The sequence below is a fragment of the Lissotriton vulgaris genome, chromosome 4_1 (assembly GCF_964263255.1).
Source record: "Lissotriton vulgaris chromosome 4_1, aLisVul1.2, whole genome shotgun sequence".
In the NCBI taxonomy this organism is placed as follows: domain Eukaryota; kingdom Metazoa; phylum Chordata; class Amphibia; order Caudata; family Salamandridae; genus Lissotriton; species Lissotriton vulgaris.
The window spans coordinates 674,823,476-674,844,241 of record NC_141691.1 but is presented as its reverse complement, the minus strand read 5'-3'; the positions used below and the strand labels follow the sequence as shown (position 1 = coordinate 674,844,241).

The 20,766-nt window shown below is 44.1% G+C and overlaps 1 protein-coding gene across 1 annotated transcript in view; it reads left to right on the top strand.

Annotated features, from left to right (window-relative positions):
* ANKRD12 (ankyrin repeat domain 12) overlaps positions 1–20,766 on the top strand; it is a 429,381-nt gene that overhangs the window by 332,440 nt on the left and 76,175 nt on the right. The window contains exon 9 of the mRNA XM_086964948.1: positions 3,847–8,576. Within this exon, the coding sequence (XP_086821074.1) occupies positions 3,847–8,576 (4,730 nt within the window). The remainder of the gene's footprint in view (positions 1–3,846; positions 8,577–20,766) is intronic.

Genomic DNA, 20,766 nt, shown 5'->3' with positions numbered 1-20,766 from the left:
TGGACCCGCACCTCGCCCTCTTGAGCATCCTCTGATCCTGTGGAGGCCGAGGTAGGGCTGGGCCTACTTGCCACTGCCGGGGACACCTCATGTGCTGTGAGCCGGCCGCTAGCCTGCTTGTGATCACCGCCGGAACGGAGGCGAGCTGCGGTGTACGAGAGAAGAGACTGGCCCGGTCCCCTAGGATGGAGCTGGCGTGAAGTGGGAGGCGCTGTAGGCGGGCTGGAGGTGGCTCCGTTACGGCCGGGGGAGGGATGAGGCCTCTGACGTGGACTCCGGGCGAAGCAGTGAGAGTGAGCAGAACTGAAGGAAGCACATGAGGCTTAGCATGATGCGTGTTGCACCAGAGGGCCCAAATAGAAGCAGTATTCAGAAAACTCCCCTTACACACGTGGGTGTGCAACATCAACACCCTATCGGTGAAGGCCTTTCTCAGCCAACCTTGCGCTGCGCCCTTCGAGCACGCATTGGCTCAGTCTCAGCCCTGGAATGGAGTTGTAGCGCTTTAGCCTTTGGCATCTATGACCACTTCAATGAAGACAATCAACACACTGAACCCTCACCAACCACCCCAACACCATGAAGCCAACGATCGACAACTGGACAGCCCTCACCCCCGAAGACGCACTGAAGACGATCAAATCATTCCACTCCGGGGCCCTCACCAGCCCCTGCGCCGACCACATTTTCAACAGAGCCGCCAACACCATTGCACCCATGCTCCGCTACACCATCAACCGCTCCCTGGCAACCGCATTGTTTCCCAATGACTGGAAACACGCTGAGATCAAACCCCTTCTAAAGAAACCCTCGGCGGACCTCAAAAACGATAGACCCTTCTCCCTGCTCCCCTTCCCAGCAAATGTCATCGAGAAAGCCATCAACAGCCAACTTGCCACATTCATCGAAGAGCCTCGACTCCTCCCAATCCGGCTTCAGAAAACACCACAGCACGGAAACCGCCCTCGCCGCAACAGACGACAACCACACCCTACTGGAAAAAGGAGAAACCGCAGCCCTCATCCTCCTCGACCTCTCAGCTGCGTTCAACACAGTCTGGTGGCTCCCCGTCCTTGGAAGTCCGCCCACCCCCACGGACCACACACGCAACCTGGGAATCATCCTGGACTCTGAACTCTAAATGGACCGCCAGATGAACGCCATCTCATCCGCCTACTGCCACAGCCTCCGCTTCCAACGCAAGACCTTCTAATGGATCCCCCTTGAACACGGAACGATCGTCACTCACGCCCTGGTCCCCAGAAAACTTGACTACGGCAACACACTATGCCGGAATAAACAAAAACCTCACACGCAAGCTACAGAACATCCAGAACGCTGCCGTGAGACTGGTCCTCAACAGGCCAAGACACTGCCACATCTCCCAGCATCTGTGCACACTCTTCTGGCTCCCCATCAAAGCTAGAGTCTCCTTTAAGATGCTCACCCACGCTCACAAGGCCCTCCGCAACACCGGACCAGCATACCTGAACAGCCGACTCAAATTCCACACACCCCAAAGTGGTCCCCTGGTCCCCCGCACCAGAAAGACTAGATCAGGCGGCGACTCCTTCTACTTCCTCGCGGCCAGAGCCTGGAACGCCCCCCCCTCTCCACCTCAGGCAGATAGTATCTCTCCCCTTCTTCACAAGAAACCTTAAAACCTAGCTCTTCGACAGACCCACTCCTAGTTGGAGTGGAACCTGCGAAACCTCCCTACCCCAGAGCCTTGAGACCCTCACGGGTGAGTAGTAGCGCTTAATAAACACGTGATTGATTGATGGATTGATTGAGGTCGGAGGGATTTTGGCCCACAACACCACCGAGTTCCAACTGCCTGCACGGCGCTGGTCTACACTAACCCTATCTGCTCGGTAGTGCTGAGGGTGAGAGATCGTTCAGAGTGGGAGTCGTTGGCTGTGTCTCAGTTTTGCAGTAGGGGGGGTCCCATGTATGGGCGTATATTTGGCACATTGCTGGTGAAGAACCCAAGAGAGTAAGACCGGCGGCGGGTCCTGGAAGCAGGTAGATTGACGACTGTAGATACCCGGAGGCCATGACCTCCGTTCATTCTGGGCCGGACTCGGCTATGTGCACGACCCCTCCCTCCCCCCCCTCTACCTAGCAAAGTGGACACTTCCTACATAAGAGAATCTACCTGCCTTGATAATCATGGGTAAAGTGAATAAGCTGCAAACCAAACTACAATTCGGAGCCCGTAAGCCCCCAAACAGCAGGACCAGGAGGCGCAATCAGCGGATTCGGAGCCTGAGACAGTGGAGACCGCGGCAGACCCAGACCTGAAGCAAATACTCTCGGCTATGCAAAGAAGTTTACCCAAAGTAGATGGCAAGATAGACGTGCTGACATTCCGTATGGACCGGATGGCAGAGCAAATAGGCAAGCATACAGAAAGACTAGACATGGTGGGGCAAAGGGTCTCCACAGTGGAAGATACAGTGCAGGCTGATATGGAAAGTACTAAGAGAGCAGACAAACGCATCAAAGCACTACAGCTTAAAACAGAAAACTTAAACTCCAAATCCAGGAGAAACAACTTTCGAATTGTAGGAGTGGCTGAGACCACCAACATAGACAATAAGGAGAAAGTCATTGAAACCCTCCTCTGCACTGTGCTATGTAGAGACACTTTCTCTGAAATGTTCATAGTGGAGCATAATCTTTGCACGCCTGTTTAACTACAGGGCCTCAGATGCAGCACTCCAGAGGGCGCATGAATTAAAATCTCTCCAATACAAAGGACAGAAGTCTCCTTACACTCTGACTTTACGCAACAAGTCCAGGATGCCCAAGGCCTCTTTCAAGTAGTCAAGAGACAGCTATGAGATCTTCAGCTGGAATATAGCATGTTATACCCCTCCAAGCCGCGTGTGCTTAGCAGATGGGAAAACACATTATTTCACAGACCCAAAACAAGTGCCGCATTTCATCAAGCAACGAGGAAAAGTAGGAAAGCAACTAAACCCCCGAGACTCCGAGCTGCTGCAGAAGAGGCACACTAGGATAAGGAGTAACAGTGATTCACTAAGTGCATGCAAACAGCACCCCCTCTACATAAGCTGTTGCGTGGTATACAGCCAGAGACCATGCCAAAGATGTGCAGCCCCAACAGCAAACCTGACACATGTTGCCTGCCATTGTCCTGAGATCTCTGCCTTTTGGTAGGCTATCTTCTGAGAATTAGAGCAAATTAAGTGGATAACACTAGAGATACATTCATTTATAGCCTAACTTGGATACGCAAAGGAGATGGGGAAACCGCACTCCAAATTGATAACAACGGGGCTACTATTAGCTAAGCGTTGTGTAGCAATGAGATGTGCCAAAGGCCCAGCGCCCACATTTGAACTATGGCACAGGGACATGCCATACTGCAAGACACAGTCGGAGGTACATAATGATTTGCTACCACTACGCAGCCAACCTAAAAGCATATGGGAGAGCTACTAGACATACTTAATGAGAAATGAAACACCAGATTCAACAGTAGCGAACGCCCAAGAGACACAGCACACAGAGCCACCAAATAATCACTCACTGAACACGTGAATTATAGCAGATTCAAGAGTGGAAGCTAGGGGAGAGACCAGGAAGAGCACTGTATCCTTGAGTCCAATGATATGTATATGGAACATTATGTTTTATCAATTAAGCACGATCTCTGTCACATTGTAAGACTGCAAAATAACACAATGTAATCAATAATGCTGCATGTAAACTATGTGCTATATCCAGTCTGCTATCCTTATTGTTTATTTTTGCTAATAAAAACAATAAAAAAAATGAATTCTTCATTGTCACTGATGCTTTTATTTCTCGTTTCAGACTTTGAAGAGCCACAATCTGTCAACCTTTCAAGTATAGATGAAAATGTAGATTCTGATGTGGAAAAAGAATCTCTAGTGAATGAAAGTAAGCCCATGACACCAAGCAGAGTGTCAAGGTCATCCACTCTTGATGAATATGAATTCAAAGATGATGATGAATATGAGTATCAAGATGAGAAATGTGGTATAAATAAGATAATGAATGATAAAAATGGGGGGCGAAAGGGCATCAGGAAAAAGAAGAGCTCAGAGACTGGAGTACATCGCTTTTTTGTAAAGCCTGAGAAAAAAGGACTCCCTTTGTTTTTCAAAAGCAGAAAGCAGAAGCCCTCCAGAGTACTGTTTTCAAGTTCAGAAAGTTCAGATGATGAAATTTTCCAAGAAAAAAAGGTTCTTTCACATCCATGCTCCATCACTGAAGGCTCAAATTCTTGTGACATACGAACTAAAAAAGAATATAGCATTGCATTTGACGAGAAACAAAAGGGCAAAGTTAAAAGAAAATTGAAAAATTTAAGCAAAAATAAAGAAAATCAAGACCTGAAGCAAGAAAAAGAAGGAAAGGAAAAGGCTAGGACAACCAGCATTGTTATAAGCTCAGCATTAGAATCATTTGACAAAACAAGAGACGAGGACATTTTCAGGAAATCATTAGGTCCAAAAGATGATACTTCCTTACACTTGTTCCATACTAAATCACCAAAACAGCCACATGGATTAAGTGAAAAGCAGCCTACGCCATTAAAGCAAGAAAACACAAAATCATGTTTATCACCTGAATGCTCGGATGGGACATTACAAACTGAGCGAGTTCGATATGAACACTGCATGGACCCCGAATACACACTGGAAACGTCAAATAGCAAACCTTGTAAACACAAAGATAAAAATAAAGCTGCTAAAGATTTTGTTTTCGAATCCGATGAAAGGCTTGGTCCAAAAATCAAAGAGGAGGATAACAGTTCCATTTTTGATCATTCAGATTCTTTACTTAAGAGGATGGACAAAGAAGGGAAAATATTTAAAAAGCATAAACTGAAACACAAGGAAAGAGATAAGCATAAAAAAGATCATGATGTGAGAGATAATGCAAAAAACAGTATGAAAAATATACAGAGAAGTATAGAGTTTGATAGAGAATTTTGGAAAGAGAACTTTTTCAAAAGTGATGAAATTGAAGATGAGTTATTAAATACAGAATTAGATGGCTTGGCATCAGAAAAAAAAGCGAGTTTGGAAACCGCACCAGCAACAGAAGACAAGCCAAATACCCTGAAAGAAAAATCTACAAAAGAGGAGCGGGAAAAAGATAAAACAAAAAAGGATCATGAAAAGTTCTTAAAAGATGAAAAAGTAAAAGAGTTCAGAGGAGCAAGGGAAAATATCTGCACAGATAAGGAATCTAATTCCCTCTCCTCAAGTGCAGGTTCAAAAGAAGACGCCACAGACATGCCTGTACTAAAAAAAGAAACTGAATGTGAAAAACAGGAGAAATCTTTTAAGGAAAATAAAGAAAAAACTGACAAAAAATCCCCACCCACAGATAAAGATGTTCAGAAACTAGATAGGAAAAGTACAGAAAAGGATAAAAGAGTGAAACATGAAAACAAACAGGAACGAGATAAATCAGAGCATGATCATAGTGAAAAGGTAAAAGAAAAACTATTTGCCCAGCCAACTGAAAAAACCCATAAAGAAAGCGAGAAAAACAAAAATATTTCAAGTATTAAAAGGATTGATGACCGAGAACGAAACAAAGAGAAAATTAATAAAAAGCACAGGGAAAAGGGTGACAAAGATCAACATATTGTTGAAAGCAAGGATAAGCATTTTCTTGACAAAAAGGTGAAACTTCCGCAAAAAGATTGTGAAATGTTTAAATCTGATAAAAATAAAAGTAAAGATAAAGAAAAGGAATATGATAAAAAGAAAAAAGAAAGATCTAAAGATAAAGATAGTTTACCGTCTGCAAACATAAAGCATACACAGGAAGAGAGGAGGCTTTCTATTGTTGAAAGCGGGAAAGGTCTGCATGAAAAACATTTGTGTGTGAAAGAAAAATCAAAAGATGAGCCGTTAAAAATTCCTGAAGGCAAAGAGAAAGATAGAAAAGATATCGACCGATACAAAGAAAGAGATAAATACAAAGATAAAATGCAGTCAAATATTCACAAATTTAAATCTACTGAAACTGAAGCTGATAAATCAAAGATTAAGACAACCCCTTCTCCAAAAGACTCTCGGCCCAAGGAAAAAAGACTAGTTAATGATGATTTAATGCAGACCAGTTTTGAAAGAATGTTGAGCCTTAAAGATCTAGAAATTGAGCAGTGGCATAAGAAACACAAAGAGAAGATAAAGCAAAAAGAAAAGGAAAGGTTGAGGCACCAGTCTGGTTTAGAACTTAATAAAGCAAAAGACAAAGATAAACAAAAACAGTTCCAAAATGATTCCAAAAGCAAAGAGTTAATTCGGTCAAAAAGCTCTGAAACATCAGATGGGAAGGAGAAACCGGGCAAGGATGCTACTAGTGGCAGATCTTTGTCTGTTGACATTAAAAATTTGGCAAATTCTGGAAGGTTATTATTGGCTTTTGAGAACAGCCTGACTAGGTCTCCAAGGTCAGAGAGTGAGAAGACTGGCTTGACATCCAGATCAGTGTCTATGATTTCCGTTGCCAGCTCAGAAGACTCCTGCCACACAACAGTAACCACCCCTAGGCCATTAATTGAATATGACTCGGATTTTGCAATGGAAGGTTCTGATTCCCAAATGTCATTTACACAGTCTCCTTTTTTGCCTAGTGCTAAATCACCTGCTTTGCATGATAAAGAGTCTGACTGTACAGGCGATTTACCTGACCGCTCTAAGTCTATTTTTTCAAGTAGAACACTACCTGCCTATTTTAGATCCACCTCAGTTGATGATGTTAAACTTACGAGTGAGATTAAACCAGTAATAGATATAAGAAGATGCAGCATACCGGCTGCTATTTCAGAACATAGTAAGCCCCTTAAATCATTAACTGAAGACTACTTGCAAGAAAGAAATCAAACCAACTTGCTATCAGTGCCAGTGCAATTGTGTGTTTCCCCCAGGTCAGAAACCTCTTTCTCAGATATGTCGGAGAGGGATTTTCCTGGTAATAGTTTAAATGCCACTAACACGTTTTCACCTTCTTTAAATAGGTCTCTAATAGCACTGAAACAAAGTGGCACAAATGGTGTGAACACGTCTAATATCATTCCACAATTTACCCATATAGAAGGCAACCCAGAATCATTTAGTCAGAATAGTCTAATTCATCAAAAAAAACATGTAGATAAAGCTTCTGATAAAATTAATTCGTTGATTAACAATGAGCACAGCTTTTCAGGCTGTAGAGAGGAAAATGTTCAGTTAGTTCACAGTCCTGTACACAAAATTGTTAAAGAGCAAACTACTACTGAAAGTTTAGTCCAGCAAATTGAATTCAAAGAAAGCACACTGACGCAAGACTCCTCTTGTGCGGTGTCTCAGTTGTTACCCTGTCCCTCACATACTCATGCACTTGAAGATTCACCATGTGCATCTAAAAATATATCACTCCTTGGAAGTTGTAGTAAAGAGACAAACCTATTACAAATCCAACATCTTGATGGGCAGAATATGAGCGTTCCTTCAACACCAGAAAATAATATGGCTAAAGAGTGCATTTCTTCTGAAACCGAAAAGAAAAACAGTAGCAATCTTTCTTTTCTGCATTCTGAAAGTATTCCGCAAAGTGTTTCACATGGTTGTGATAAGCTTACAACTTCGCTTTATTTAGACAAAGACAATGAGCAAAGTGATGTCCCTTTGCAACTGAAAGACGCCCATGAAACAATTGGAAAGCATGCCCTAGAGACTGACGAAAATGAGAAAGTTGAGAGGGAACCATCGGAAACTCAGGATATTAAAAATGAAAAAGAACCAACCGCAAAGTGTTCGGTGACAAACCAGTTAGCTGAAAACAGACATGACATAAATAAGCAACAAGTAATTGCTACAGAAGTAACATCAAAGCAAAGTATGGATCATCCTGTAAATATGCACAGTTTTAGTATGGAAAACAAAGAAGATTGTGTGAGAACAAGTGCAGAGCCCCACTACATCTTATCACATTTGGGGAATCATTTACACCAAATGGTTCAAGAAGAAATGCGAAAGTACCACCAAACAGTTAAATTGGAGACAGATGAAAATACCGACAAATTAGGCCAGCAAGAAATGCCTCAAAGAATTACTAGAAATAGAGCAAATCTTCTGGCAAGCTTAAATAAGCAAATCATCATTGGCTGTTCACAAACGTCTTATAAAGAAACCCATGAATCACCTGCATGCATAAAAGCAAGGATTCGATTAACAGAAGAAGATGATCCTCAAGTTCATCATCCTCGCAAAAGAAAGATGCCACGTGTTCCTCAGCCTGGGCATGTAAATCCTTCTCTTCTGCAAGCTAAAGAGAAAACACAGCAGTCCTTGGCTGCCGTTGTTGATTCCCTCAAATTGGATGACATTCAGCCATATCAATCAGAGAGGGCAAATCCATATTTTGAATACTTGCATATACGGAAAAAAATAGAAGAAAGACGTAAAATGTTGTGCAGTGTAATTCCCCAAGCACCTCAATATTACGATGAGTATGTGACCTTTAATGGATCCTACCTTCTAGATGGCAACCCTTTGAGCAAGCTTTGCATTCCAATGGTAAGTGAAATTGTTACATTCTGTATGATACAGTTGAGAAGTCATGATATAAAATGTTACTGTGCATGGACAGTGCTATATTTCAAGTGTTCCCAAATTTTCTATAATTTGTTTAATAATTGTCTTACTAACAGATGTCCATAGAATGACTATTCTCATACTCCTTGTCAGTGAAATTGCTCTTACTCCCTCGCAGCTCCACCATTAAGTGAGGCCTCCCCCGAGCCCCTGCACTCTCGATGTTGGTGTTCGAGACCCTCCTCCACCCGCAGGTTTACCTGCGCCTCATCCCTGGTGGTCCAGTGACCCTCTGTCTCCTTTCTATTGCTTCGCTTTTCACTCGTTTTTACACTCATTTTAACTTCTGCACTTTTCTGGTTTTCTGCCTTATTCCACTCCTTTCTCCTCAGAGGCGTAGTTGGAGCTTGTGGCGCCCGGGCCTATCCCTCAGATTGCCGCCCCTTGCATCCACAGTCCTGTGATTGTGTGCGGTAAAGTCTCGACTCAAATTTTGAATCTCACCTCATTGTCAAATTTCGGGCTCAGATATTTCTCACATGTATCATTGTAATGCTAGTTTTACATTGGTCTATTAACTAGTGCAAGTAAGTGTTAACTATCTGAACTTGCAGTTGTAGAGGGCTGCGCACAGCACCCCAGGCCACTTGCTTATTTATATGATATGATTTTTTAAAATACTTTTAAACATATTTGTCAGCCTGCCTGACTGTTACTACTATGTGTGTCTCACAGGCTCTCCTGTGGCTTGCCCAGCAATCATGCTATCATGCACATGCTCACTGCGGCGGCCAGAGTCCTTGAGTCAGCTGACTAATGAATTTATGTTATAGGCCTGAGGCATTTGAGATTTGTGTTGGGGACACCCCCTGTTGAAGTCTGGGCCCATCTATCATTGTTTTGACCTATGTGCCGAACGGCCTATATCCCACCCCACCACTTGCGCAGAGTCAGAACAATTCCACAGTTGGGCGCAGCCATTTTAAAATCCTGCTCATTACAGTATTCAACACACTTAATGTAATGAGTCCCCTTCTTACATATCGGTCTGAGTTTTAACTGCTCTTTTGTTTCAGTAAGTGTGTCATTGCGTGGCAGTCATGTTTGTTTATTGGCTCCAATTCACACAGTCACACAAATCCAAATATGTATATCATGGAATTATTGCGAAGAACATTCAATCGCTCTTTCGTATATTTTTGAAACTTTTTTTTTACAAAACTGGAAAGGCTCATTCCTTGAAACATCGGGTTTAACAATAGCAACTCTTGATAATGAAAAAAAGACTGTATATATTTTCTGCCATTATTTTGTTGAAGATTTTGTGACAGAAAAATGTTCTTTGCACTTACACACAGTATTCTGTTATCTAGTATTTCCTCTAAATTGACAACGCTGCACCTGTATTTAAGTGAAATAAAACCGAATATTGGCCTGGATAAGGTGATTGCAGACAGCAGTGTTGTTCCTCAAACGCAGAAGTTTTTTTGGTCGGTAGGTCACTGGATCTGCTAAGTCTATTATCTACTGTGCTTTAAAAGTTATGGCATTTCAGAAAGAATATGATGGAAAAAGTGTTCTAAAAAGCACAATTTTCCTCCAATTATGAAAATAGAACTCTTGGGAGACAAACTTAGACCACTCTCCACCCCCTGCTGCCCTTATGCTCACTTGCTGTGCACTTTCGCAGAATGGGAGCTCGTATGAGTAAATGTGCCTGGCTTGCTTTTAGTTGCTGAGAAGGCCCTGCTGCCGGCCGACTCCTGCTTTAAAAGCAGTGAAGGCACAGCAGGTGTAGCGCTTCAGAGACCCCCATTAAACAGACAGTAGACATCCGGCTTAGCAACACGGCGTTCTTTGTCACAATCCTCACGCAAACAGTTGAATATGAATCCAGGCAAGTGGCTGGTGCATGGCCTGTGGTGGTCCATATGGCGCTCCGTTTGCTTTCATAACTGCATGAGCACACTATCGTTCTAGCGCGCACACTAACACACGCATAGGCACAGCATTTCACACAGGCTTCACCACTGAACTCCATCAGACACAGTATAGCACGCATCTCACACCCATACTGTCACAAGCCCTCTCACAACAAACCTTAGTCATACACAAGCACACTATAAAAAAACACAACATTGCACATTAGGCTAAAACTTTACCCTGGTACCGTCTGCGCTTTTACGTTTGTGTTTATTCATTGGATGTATTCATTCTGAGTAAACTTTTACGTTTACCTTGTATATTTTTCATCATGAAACACAAACTCACATGTCGCCGAATGCAGTAAAACACCCACGCTGGTAACTACCACGCAGGCTGGTGGAAGCCGCGCCCGGTCTGGGGTGGAACAGGACCAGTACTGAGAGCCCGGTGTTCAGATCTTCATTTTTTCTTCACCAGGGAGTGGAAGAACAGATTCTGTTAAGCACCGAGATAAAGCGGCAGACTCTGACCCATGGTGGTCGATATGTCTACTGGGAAAAGTACCGAAGATTGCTCGCCTCATCGGCGTAAATCAATTGCTGGGGCTGACATAGCTGCCAAGGTTTCAGGTTGCTTATGTGTGTCATTTTCATAATTTCATCGTAATTATGAGAGACATTCAATGACTAAGAGTGACATTTTCTCGCGAGCAAAATCAAGAAATGAAGAGAAGGGAAACATATAAATATCAACTATCACAACCATTTGAGCAAAGAAAAACTCTAACGAGATCCTAAAACTGCTTTAAAGCACCAGAAATGAATGGGCACGAACTTAGTACAAAGCAGTAATTGACAGCTAATCCACATTAAATACAGTTTTGAGAATATGTGTGGTTCATGTTCTTTCGTGAAAACTCACTAAACAAAACGGTAATCTTGCTCCAGTTAGAACTCCATTATTCACAAGAGTGATTTTGTCATTTTCATTGGTGCATAAAAACTCTTGGACACACAAAGAATTCAGCCCCAGAATTGTCACACTTTGAGTGTGATGGTCAGTAGTTGCGTTGCTACTCATTGGCAGCATAGCAGTGGGAATGTATAGTGCAAGCTGCTGTTGTCTCCTGACGAGAGCTCTGACGCATTTTTTTTTACAGCAACAAAAAGTCACTTTTACGGAATAGGGTTTTTTTGTGAAAGTCCTCGCTGCCTGCCCATTTTGAGCACGGTTACTAGACTCGGTAGAGCCGTTCAGATGGTTCATGTGAAGGGGAGTTTGGGGCGGGGGTTCACACGGTGCTGCTGGGCGAGCGGTCACTCTTACAGGGCCCCATCATGACAAACATCGCTTACTTACACCGGTCTAGTTTTTCCTAGAAGGCAAGACGCACTCAATCACTGCTGTAATTAAAGAAGGACAAGATGAAACCGAAAGAAAGTTACAGATGCTACGCATTTAATATGCAACATTTATCTGACGTAGTTAAAAACATCAATTTCCTGCTGACATCCATTCATGCAAAACAATGCATTTTCATGAAAAGCTGAAGTTGGATCCACATTCTAAAGGTAGGGGAGCTCTTTACAGGAGCGGCAGGTCTAAGGTTTTTTATTTTATAGACTTGCAAGGCATGGGTGCTCGTCGTGTTGCCGCTGATATGTCGGACTGGCAGAGGTGCCGTCCTCTGTGCCTGCGGCCTGCCACTGGAGAACAGTTTGAGTTACTTTATAAGTCAGTGGCCCACAGACAAGGACACACACACCGATCTCTTACCGCAGTCTTGATCTCGCAGGACGTACTCCAGGGGTCAGCTGTGCCCTGTTGCTGAACCCTGACGGTATACTGAGCCGGCACTGGACGTTCGCTTGCACTGTACCAGAGTGAGAGGCACGCTCAGCCTATAATTTAACAATTCCATGGGGCGATTTTTGACAGCCCAGCCTGGACAAGCAGAAGGCAGTTCTGCGAGCGCCATAATTACAGCGCCGGCTCCGGCGATAAACAGTCTCTCCGTGCTGCTTCCTTCCAAAACAAACTCCCCGCCGTTGGCAGCAGGATGTGACGGCGCCAGCCTTTAATTGTAATCAGCCTGCACCCTGCCCCAGCTGTAATGGTAGGAGGCTCGGAGGCATTGCACACCTCCATCCAGGCTGTTTGAGATTTTATTATAGAATTTGCGTGTCCCCAAATAAATTATAAAGGCAGCCGCCAGTGCCGCGCGGCCCCCGTGTCAAGAGCAAGCGCACCTTGTAAATGCAGCCTGGGGCGGACTGCCCCCCCCTAGCTAAGCCACGGTTCCTCCTTTTTCGCCCGTTTTCCCCACCGCCGCTGCCGCTCCCGCGACCTCTTTCCCCCCCCCCCCTCCTCCACCCCCCCCGCCCCCCCCCCCACCAGCAGCACGGCCAGCCCAATCAAGCTCCCCCCCCGCTCCCAAGCTGTCCAGCCCTCCCCGACCCCTTCTTAATGGTGGCCACTGCACAACCATGCAGCGGATGCGCCGCTGGCGCACTAAAGGCAAGCCCGTCTGCGCCCGTCCCCGACCATGACCAGTGCCAGGAACCCTGAACCTCTGTGCCGCCAACGCTACGACCCGGTGACACTCCACACACTCAACCCAGGCCGTAACAACAACCCAACACCGACGGACACAATTTTCAAGAAGGCATGGAAGCCGTCACCACATGGAGGAAAAACAGCTGCCTACAACCAAACACCAACAAAACAGAAGTAGTCCTCATGGGCCCAAACACCGACACCTGGAATGACACCTGGTGGCCCCCTGCCCTCGGAAACCAGCCCATCCCCATGGACCATGCACGCAACCTAGGAATCATCCTGGACTCCGAACTCAAAATGGACCGCCAGATCAACTCCGTCTCGTCCTCTTGCTTCCACACCCTCCACCTCCTACGTAAGACCTTCAAATGGATCCCCCTCGAACACAGAAAGATCGTCACTCACGCTCTGGTCACCAGCAGAATCGACTACAGCAATGCACTTTATGCCGGAATACACAAACATCTCACCCGCAAGCTACAGAACATCCATAAAACCACTGCAAGACTGGTCCTTGAACTGCCAAGACACTGCCACATCTCCCAGCACCTGCGCACACTCCATTGGCTCCTCATAGAGGCTAGAGTCACCTTCAAGATGCTCACCCACGCACACAAGGCCCTCCACACACTGGACAAGCATACCTGAACCAGGTCTCCTACGCCGTGGTTCCCCGCACCAGAAAGACCAGATCGGGAGGCCGCTCCTTCTCCTTCCTCTCTGCTAGAGCCTGGAACGCCCTTCCGCTCCACCTCAGACAACATCGCTCCCCATCTTCGCAAGAAACCTCAAAACCTGGCTCTTCGACAAACCCCCTCCTTGATCGACTGGAACCTTCACCCTCGCGCCTTGAGACCCTTACAGGTGAGTAGTCGCGCTTAACAAATGCTTGATTGACTATCATCTTCATACTAGCTTTCATATCATTTACAACATTTCATAAAAAAACATCTGACATTTTGTTTCTATAATCAGCACTTGTAATGCTAAGTAAACACTTTTTATTCATGAGCAGTTTTATATAGTTCCCAAGGGGCAAAAAATAATGTACTTTGTTTCTAGGTTACAACAAGCTTCCAACAATATCCGTTGTGAGAAAAGAACCAGTTGCAGGGATAAAAAGGGAAACAAACATACATAGGCATACTTTCTGTATTCTCTTAACTCCTCTGTTTTCTTTCTCCTACCCATCTTTCTCTTATTACCTTGGTTGTATATAGATATTTATAAGAATAGGAAACAGAAACGGCTTATTTCCATGAGCTGACAAAGTAGTAGAGGAGGAGCCTCGTGTCAATTCCCTTTCAGTGTCCCTGACACTAAAGGTATTCCTGGTGTGTTTTTAAAGATTCAGATTAGGGGTTTGTTTGGATCATGGAAGGATTGATTTCCAGGTGTTCTGATATTCCTTGTGAAAGATATGAAAAGTGTTTGCTGCATTTGAATTGGGGCATTTCAGCAATAATGCAATCTGAACTTTACAATGATTGAATATCTCCAAAGAGTTTCCGCCCTTCTTAATTTGGGGGGGCACCAGAATGGGAGTGCTTTGTGTACAAATGGGGCCACTTAAAATACTACTAGATACGAATGGAAGTCACTAAAGTTTGAGAAAAGCCATGGTGATGTGTTGAGCACCTGATACTAATCTGCTAGAGAGCAACCTTTGATTTTCAGGTGACTACTCTGAAACTTAGAAAGTAAGGTGTTCCCATAGTTAAGCCTTGAAAAGACCGAGCAACTGTACTAATGTTTTGAAGTCTGGTTCGGGTATGTAGGATTTAACTTCATGCAGGAATCTGCAGGGCTGATGGATACTTAAGAGTTGTAGGGGATTGACCTTGCAGTCTTTTTTGGGTAAGACACTAGGATATAATTTCTTCACTTAGTGACAGATTGCAGTCAAGAATTCTTATAGGCTGTATTGAGACAGATGAGGCCCTGGCGTGGTGATGGGGATTAGAAAAATTCATTTTTAAGAGTACTCAGTTTGAGGTAGTGGAAGATGAACCATCACTGGCGCAAGAAAAGGTAAGTCAAAGGTGAGATGTCATGTAAAGAGGAAACTTTCAGGTGCAGTTGACTATTTACCGCATAAGAGTGATAAGAAGTTGGAGTGACTGAGAACATCGCCAAGGGATTCAAACTACATATTGGTGAATGTGGCTACAGAATCTATCCATCGGATGTGCTTTGTTAAAGAGAAGAAAACTCATAAAAGATATTACACAACAGAATAGGGAAGGGTCTAGGCACACACATCCTGCACTAGTCAATACTAAGTGATTATAGTTTAGAAGGTTGTATTCTGAAATGTGGTGCAAAGAACTAGAAACGTGACCCAACTACGTCTCTAAATGGGGAGGGAAGCCACCTTAAACCAAACACACAGCGTAGTTCAGCTCTCAATTTTGCAAGTGGATAATCAAATATCATGGATTATAGTCCATAGTCTACAGGAAGCAAAGCAACAGTCCTCTTGGTAAAGCATAGCATGAGTCGTTCTTCTTTGGAAAATAATTTCTTTATTCTTAAATTAAATCTTGTCCATAAAAATACAGCATGCAACTGATAGCCGTTGTTTCGTCCCCCTGGGACTTCTTCAAGGCTATAAAATATAAACCGAACATAGACTTGTATTACAACATATATACATATCAAAAACAACACACATTTACACTGTAACAAAACCGACAATACACTCTATTTATACTACACAGAGATCCAGACAGATCACAATATAACAAATGCAAACCAATAGGACTGTATGCACATGTATATACAGAAAACCTAGTCATAGAGATAAGTCTGTGCATTATATTTAAACTTCTTGAACGTCGAACAGTTGGTACACAGATTCACATCAGAGATATGAGCAAAGTTGTTTGTGGCACTTGTAGCTATAGATACACATGTTCAACATACTCCTGTCATCTAGTGTTGGGTCTTGGACCTGTTTTTCTTCTAATAAGTCTTTTCAGTCACAAGGTATAGCTACTCCTCCTGTGACTGGTAATGCACATAGGCTCCATTTTTAAATTGTTTCCTGTTACTTTCCGATTTAGACGTGTCTAACTAAATCTCTGGGTCGACGCTTAGTAGCGCTTGTTGTAGGGCCTTCTATTCTTCCTCTTCCTCTCCCGTTTTTAGTTTTTTTATGCAATTGCTTCGTCTCAGTAATGATTTAGTCTCATTGAAACCCCAACTCTGATGCCTTTTCACCTACCTTTGTCCTCAAGAATGCATAGAATTGTGATGGAAAGGACTACCTTCCAGTACTGTCCACAGAGTTACTGAAAGTACCCTTAGATAGATCATCACCTGGTCTGCAACCTCTGCTTGTTGCCGGAGCATGAATTGACCTCCTGCCCTGCATCCCGGTCCAACGCATGATGGCAAAGCAACAAGATTATGATACCCACACATCTGAGAGGACGTCGAAGAAGCAGGCATCGCCCCTTCTGCGGACCAACCAACTTCCTTCCGCCCGGAGCCAAATTCCCCTTCATGTTCTGAGACCAAAGACCTGTAACTACAGCCAGGCCAAATTCAGAAGATGTCGACTGTGAGTGCAGCTCCTCAAACTGGTTCACATCGACCCCTGCCAACAGGTCAAACATCGCCCTTCTGGAGATCTGGAATCAAGCTCACAACCCAGCCACCAGCCTTCTGGTCCGCCACTTCTTCTCAGCCATGGCCATCACCGTCCCAATCTTCGGAGCTGACTCAGACTCCACCCCTGGTGCTGAAACAGCCGGTCAGGACCCATCCTTCTTTGGCACGAGCAGGTCTATTGGCTCCAAAGGACTCTTCGAGTCAAAACAGTACCCTGCCTCAACACCTACCTCGAAGTCAAAATCTACTTCAGTATCCAGTCGACCAGCGACAACTTATTTCTCAACCACTCCGATGAACATGACCAACCCATTCTACAGCACCTTCAAGAGCAGTTGGACAATCTGCAATAACGACTCTTTATTCACCCGCAAACAGGCACGTTTTTTGCTAAGCCACCCCCGAGGTGCAGGAAACTCTTCCTCGCGAAAGGAAGCTTACATTTTTGAGGAGCAGCTTTTTATGGAGCCCCTGCCTCCTCCACAGCAGAGAACAAATCAAGTTATGGGCACTAGTCATCTACCTTCTCACCCCATACTTTCTTCTCCTCCTCCTCCCCTTCCTTCACCACCACATACACCATCTCCTCCACTCCTATCCTCTCCACCACCACGAAGGCCACCTTTGACAGTGTTCCCTATATTTATCCTGCGGATGGAGTTGTCCTCTACAACCTCTGCACCCTTATGACACTCCATATGACACTGGCTCCCTCCCCAAACCACAGAACACCTGCCTAGGAACGACTGTGGGGCTCCTTCCATGCTGGCAAACTATCACCTCATATCATTAGGTCCTTTCCATTTTAGAGCATGGTTACTGCTTGGAACTCCCTGCTCCACCTTTCTATGCCTGATTCTCCAAATGACCATTCCCACGGACGCCTCTCGCATGCATCTGCAGGATACGACCGTTCAGGGCATGTGGCCACCCCTTCATTCGTACTTTGGTATTGTTCTTTCTAACATAAATGTACTCAAATGTTTTAAAATCGAAACCTAGTAAAGCTGAACTTTAGATCACTAGGAGCATCAAGAAATGGATTTCAAATCTTTGACCAGAAAAAATGAGTTCTCTTCCTGCCCTTGTCAGAGGGGTGTGAACTATTGTGATCTTTGATTCAGACCTATCTTTAGAGGTCTTGATTTCCATTACAGCATGCACCTTCTCCCAAACACCTAATACGTATTCTACCTTATTGATTCAATCAACCATTCTAACATATTCATCGCTCTTATTCAATTTCCTAGACTGTGGTAACTCTCCTTACTTGGTTGGCCAGACAGATTGCTGTAATCTCTCCAGGTAGTGCAAAATGTAGAGGCCTGTCACCGGGAAATGATCTTCCTATATGCAGCAATCTACATAGGTTAGCAAAAAAAGAAGAGAATACTTTTCATCTTGTTGACTGCAGAGAAAGAGCTGTTCATATAACCCCCACTATCTCTTTCCTTACTCCAAATTCAGCAAGAACAGTGTTCTGGTGCAAACACCTGATGGATTTTGTTTTTTTAAATAACATTTGGACACAAGGGAAAAGCTACCCTCTCATCTTGAGCTGATACATTTTTTTCCAGATTTGTCACAAACACCATTCACAGCACACTGACATTAGACAATTGAAAGTGAAACCAGTCTGCACCATCAGGTGCCAAATGCTTCTACTTTGGTGCTCCTGGTCATATCTCATTCCTCCCAGACCTCTCCATGGTGAATCCCACAGGATCGCAATCCGTAAGCAGGGAGCCACCCTATAGCCACCATGGATTCGTTTGAGAGTTTGTTTGTATTTCTTTTTCACCTTGCTTCCTAGCATTCAGTTTTTGCTTTAGCTGTAGTTGTCCTTGTATGCTGCATTTGACAGAGCCAAGAAAATTAAGTATACATGCTCTGATAAATAAGATATAACATAAACTTAATGTCCCACTGTTGGCCACTGAATGGCAACTCCTGGAATACTACACTGAAAATGCAGCAACTGCCATTGCAGGTCTTTGTTTAGCAGATGCTGGCTCCCTTAAAAAATGCTCCATTCCAACTTAATAAAGCTCTTGCTTATTTAGTTCCATTTTCTTTCTTGCTTTCTTTTTTATTTTAAAAAAGAATTAGCTCATCACAGCCCAGTCTTTTTTGCTCTACCTTGTAGGGGTTTTAATTAGTGTTGGGTTCTTTCCTGAAGAAAAACTAAATAAAATGCACATAGTTTCGCACATCCTTAAAAGTGTTTCTGGAAGAGAGATTCTCTCGTAAATATACTCTCAGATCTTGCACTTCAGTGATTATTCAAATGATGGAGAACTAAGGTTACAACTAACATTTCTTAAACTATTCTTGTGATGGGATTACCACTGTTATGCGATGCTTTTGTAAGCAAGATCATGTTGGTTTTTTCTTTCAAACATTTTTCAGCTGAGAAAAGTTGCCTAAAGTAAATGCCTGCAGATATTGCTGCTGTAAGCAAGCTTCAAAACATTTTCAAAATCTAAATTTTTTCTTGTCTGGTGTCTTGCATAGACTATTCTAACACAGGGATTTCCAAAGGCATCTTTGGCTCTGCTGTTCAAACTAACGTCACTCAAGTTGCTGACCAGCACCATGTCCCCTTTTTAGATGTCTTCAGCATGATTCCTATCTGAACTACTCATATCAAACCCACACCTATCGCTTGCAGAGTAATTCAGGGTTGTATACTTGCTCCTCTTTTTAATCAGTACATGAAGGTGCTGAGAATTCTGATGGAGGAGTTTTGTGTATACGATACACCAAATTCCCATTTCCATCCAAAGATACCTGGATACAAATGCTGTCAGAGACATCCTAACTGTAAACATTCTGAAGAAATTACTAGACTGTACGGTATACACTTTCTCAGGGTTAACAAAAGGCGGGCGAGCCACTGAAAGATCGAGCCTGAAGCCTGGCTCTGTTCGAAGTCCTATTGGAACCTCAAGCCCAAATAGATAAACCTGCCTCTGGCTTCTGTCTGTCATCCTTCCTCTACTCAGAATGTGACATTACAACCAGAGCTGCTAACTTTGGAACTGGCGAACCATGTTCAAGAAAGCTCTGCATACTGTGATTCTGGTGAAAAAACTTAATCTCCCCGTGAAAAATGTATGTATTTGTGTTTAATGTAATTGGTACTCTGTGTAGTACTATATGGTGATGTATTCAGGTTGAAGCTTTCACATGTCAAAATACTTTTTAGAATTTTGAAGAGGCGTTATTATATTTTATGTGCTGTTTGATATATATACATCGTAGCGCATCATGTGATCAAGGGCCAGGGAGGCCCGAAACGCGTCATGGCTAGGTGCGGGGGTTTTGAGCACAAATAAACAAAATGCACCTCAACTTTGGATCTGCAGTCGTCTTTGAAATGCGTTTGATAAGTTCGACCTTCTCTTCATGAATTACCGAGTGGCGTCTCGGGTAAAGCGGAACCCCTCCTTCACAACGGGCGGAACAAGCAACCAGCCAGGCGACCAGGGTCCTGACCTCGGAAGCAGTAAATCATTCCTGTAAGGAATATCGCGAGTTCCAGCCCCTGAGCAGACTGAAGTGCTTTGGCTGTGGAATGGTAACGGACGCCGGTGTCGGAGGATCCCGGTGAAGAAACGTGCCAGCCAAGGAAAGTCGAGACGTCAAACAGCTTTGGGAAGGAGTGTGCGGGTAAGACAACGAGGGCAGCTGCCCGTTTCAAGTTGCACCGTGCTTGCTTGTTTGCCAAATATCGACACAACTTGCAAAATTAAATTTAACCCCCTGTGACTGCACCATGGCCGGCGCGCTGCGGAGTAGAGAGGACGCTGCAACTGACATGTTCAATGATGAGCCGTCTGTTGCAGCAGCAGCAAAACAACCTGGAGCCACGAGCAATGTGGCGGACGCGACATATCGCGATAAAATAAAAAAAATGGAAAAATTGAAAAGAGGGGAACAAGCTAAATGGTGGGAACACCGGTCCCTATCTAGATATTTGGAGGTGGGAAGAGTACCCCGCGGCCTGCAAATTATGTTGGTGCCTACCTATGAGACTCCCAATCCGGTACTACTCAATGAATGGGCTCAC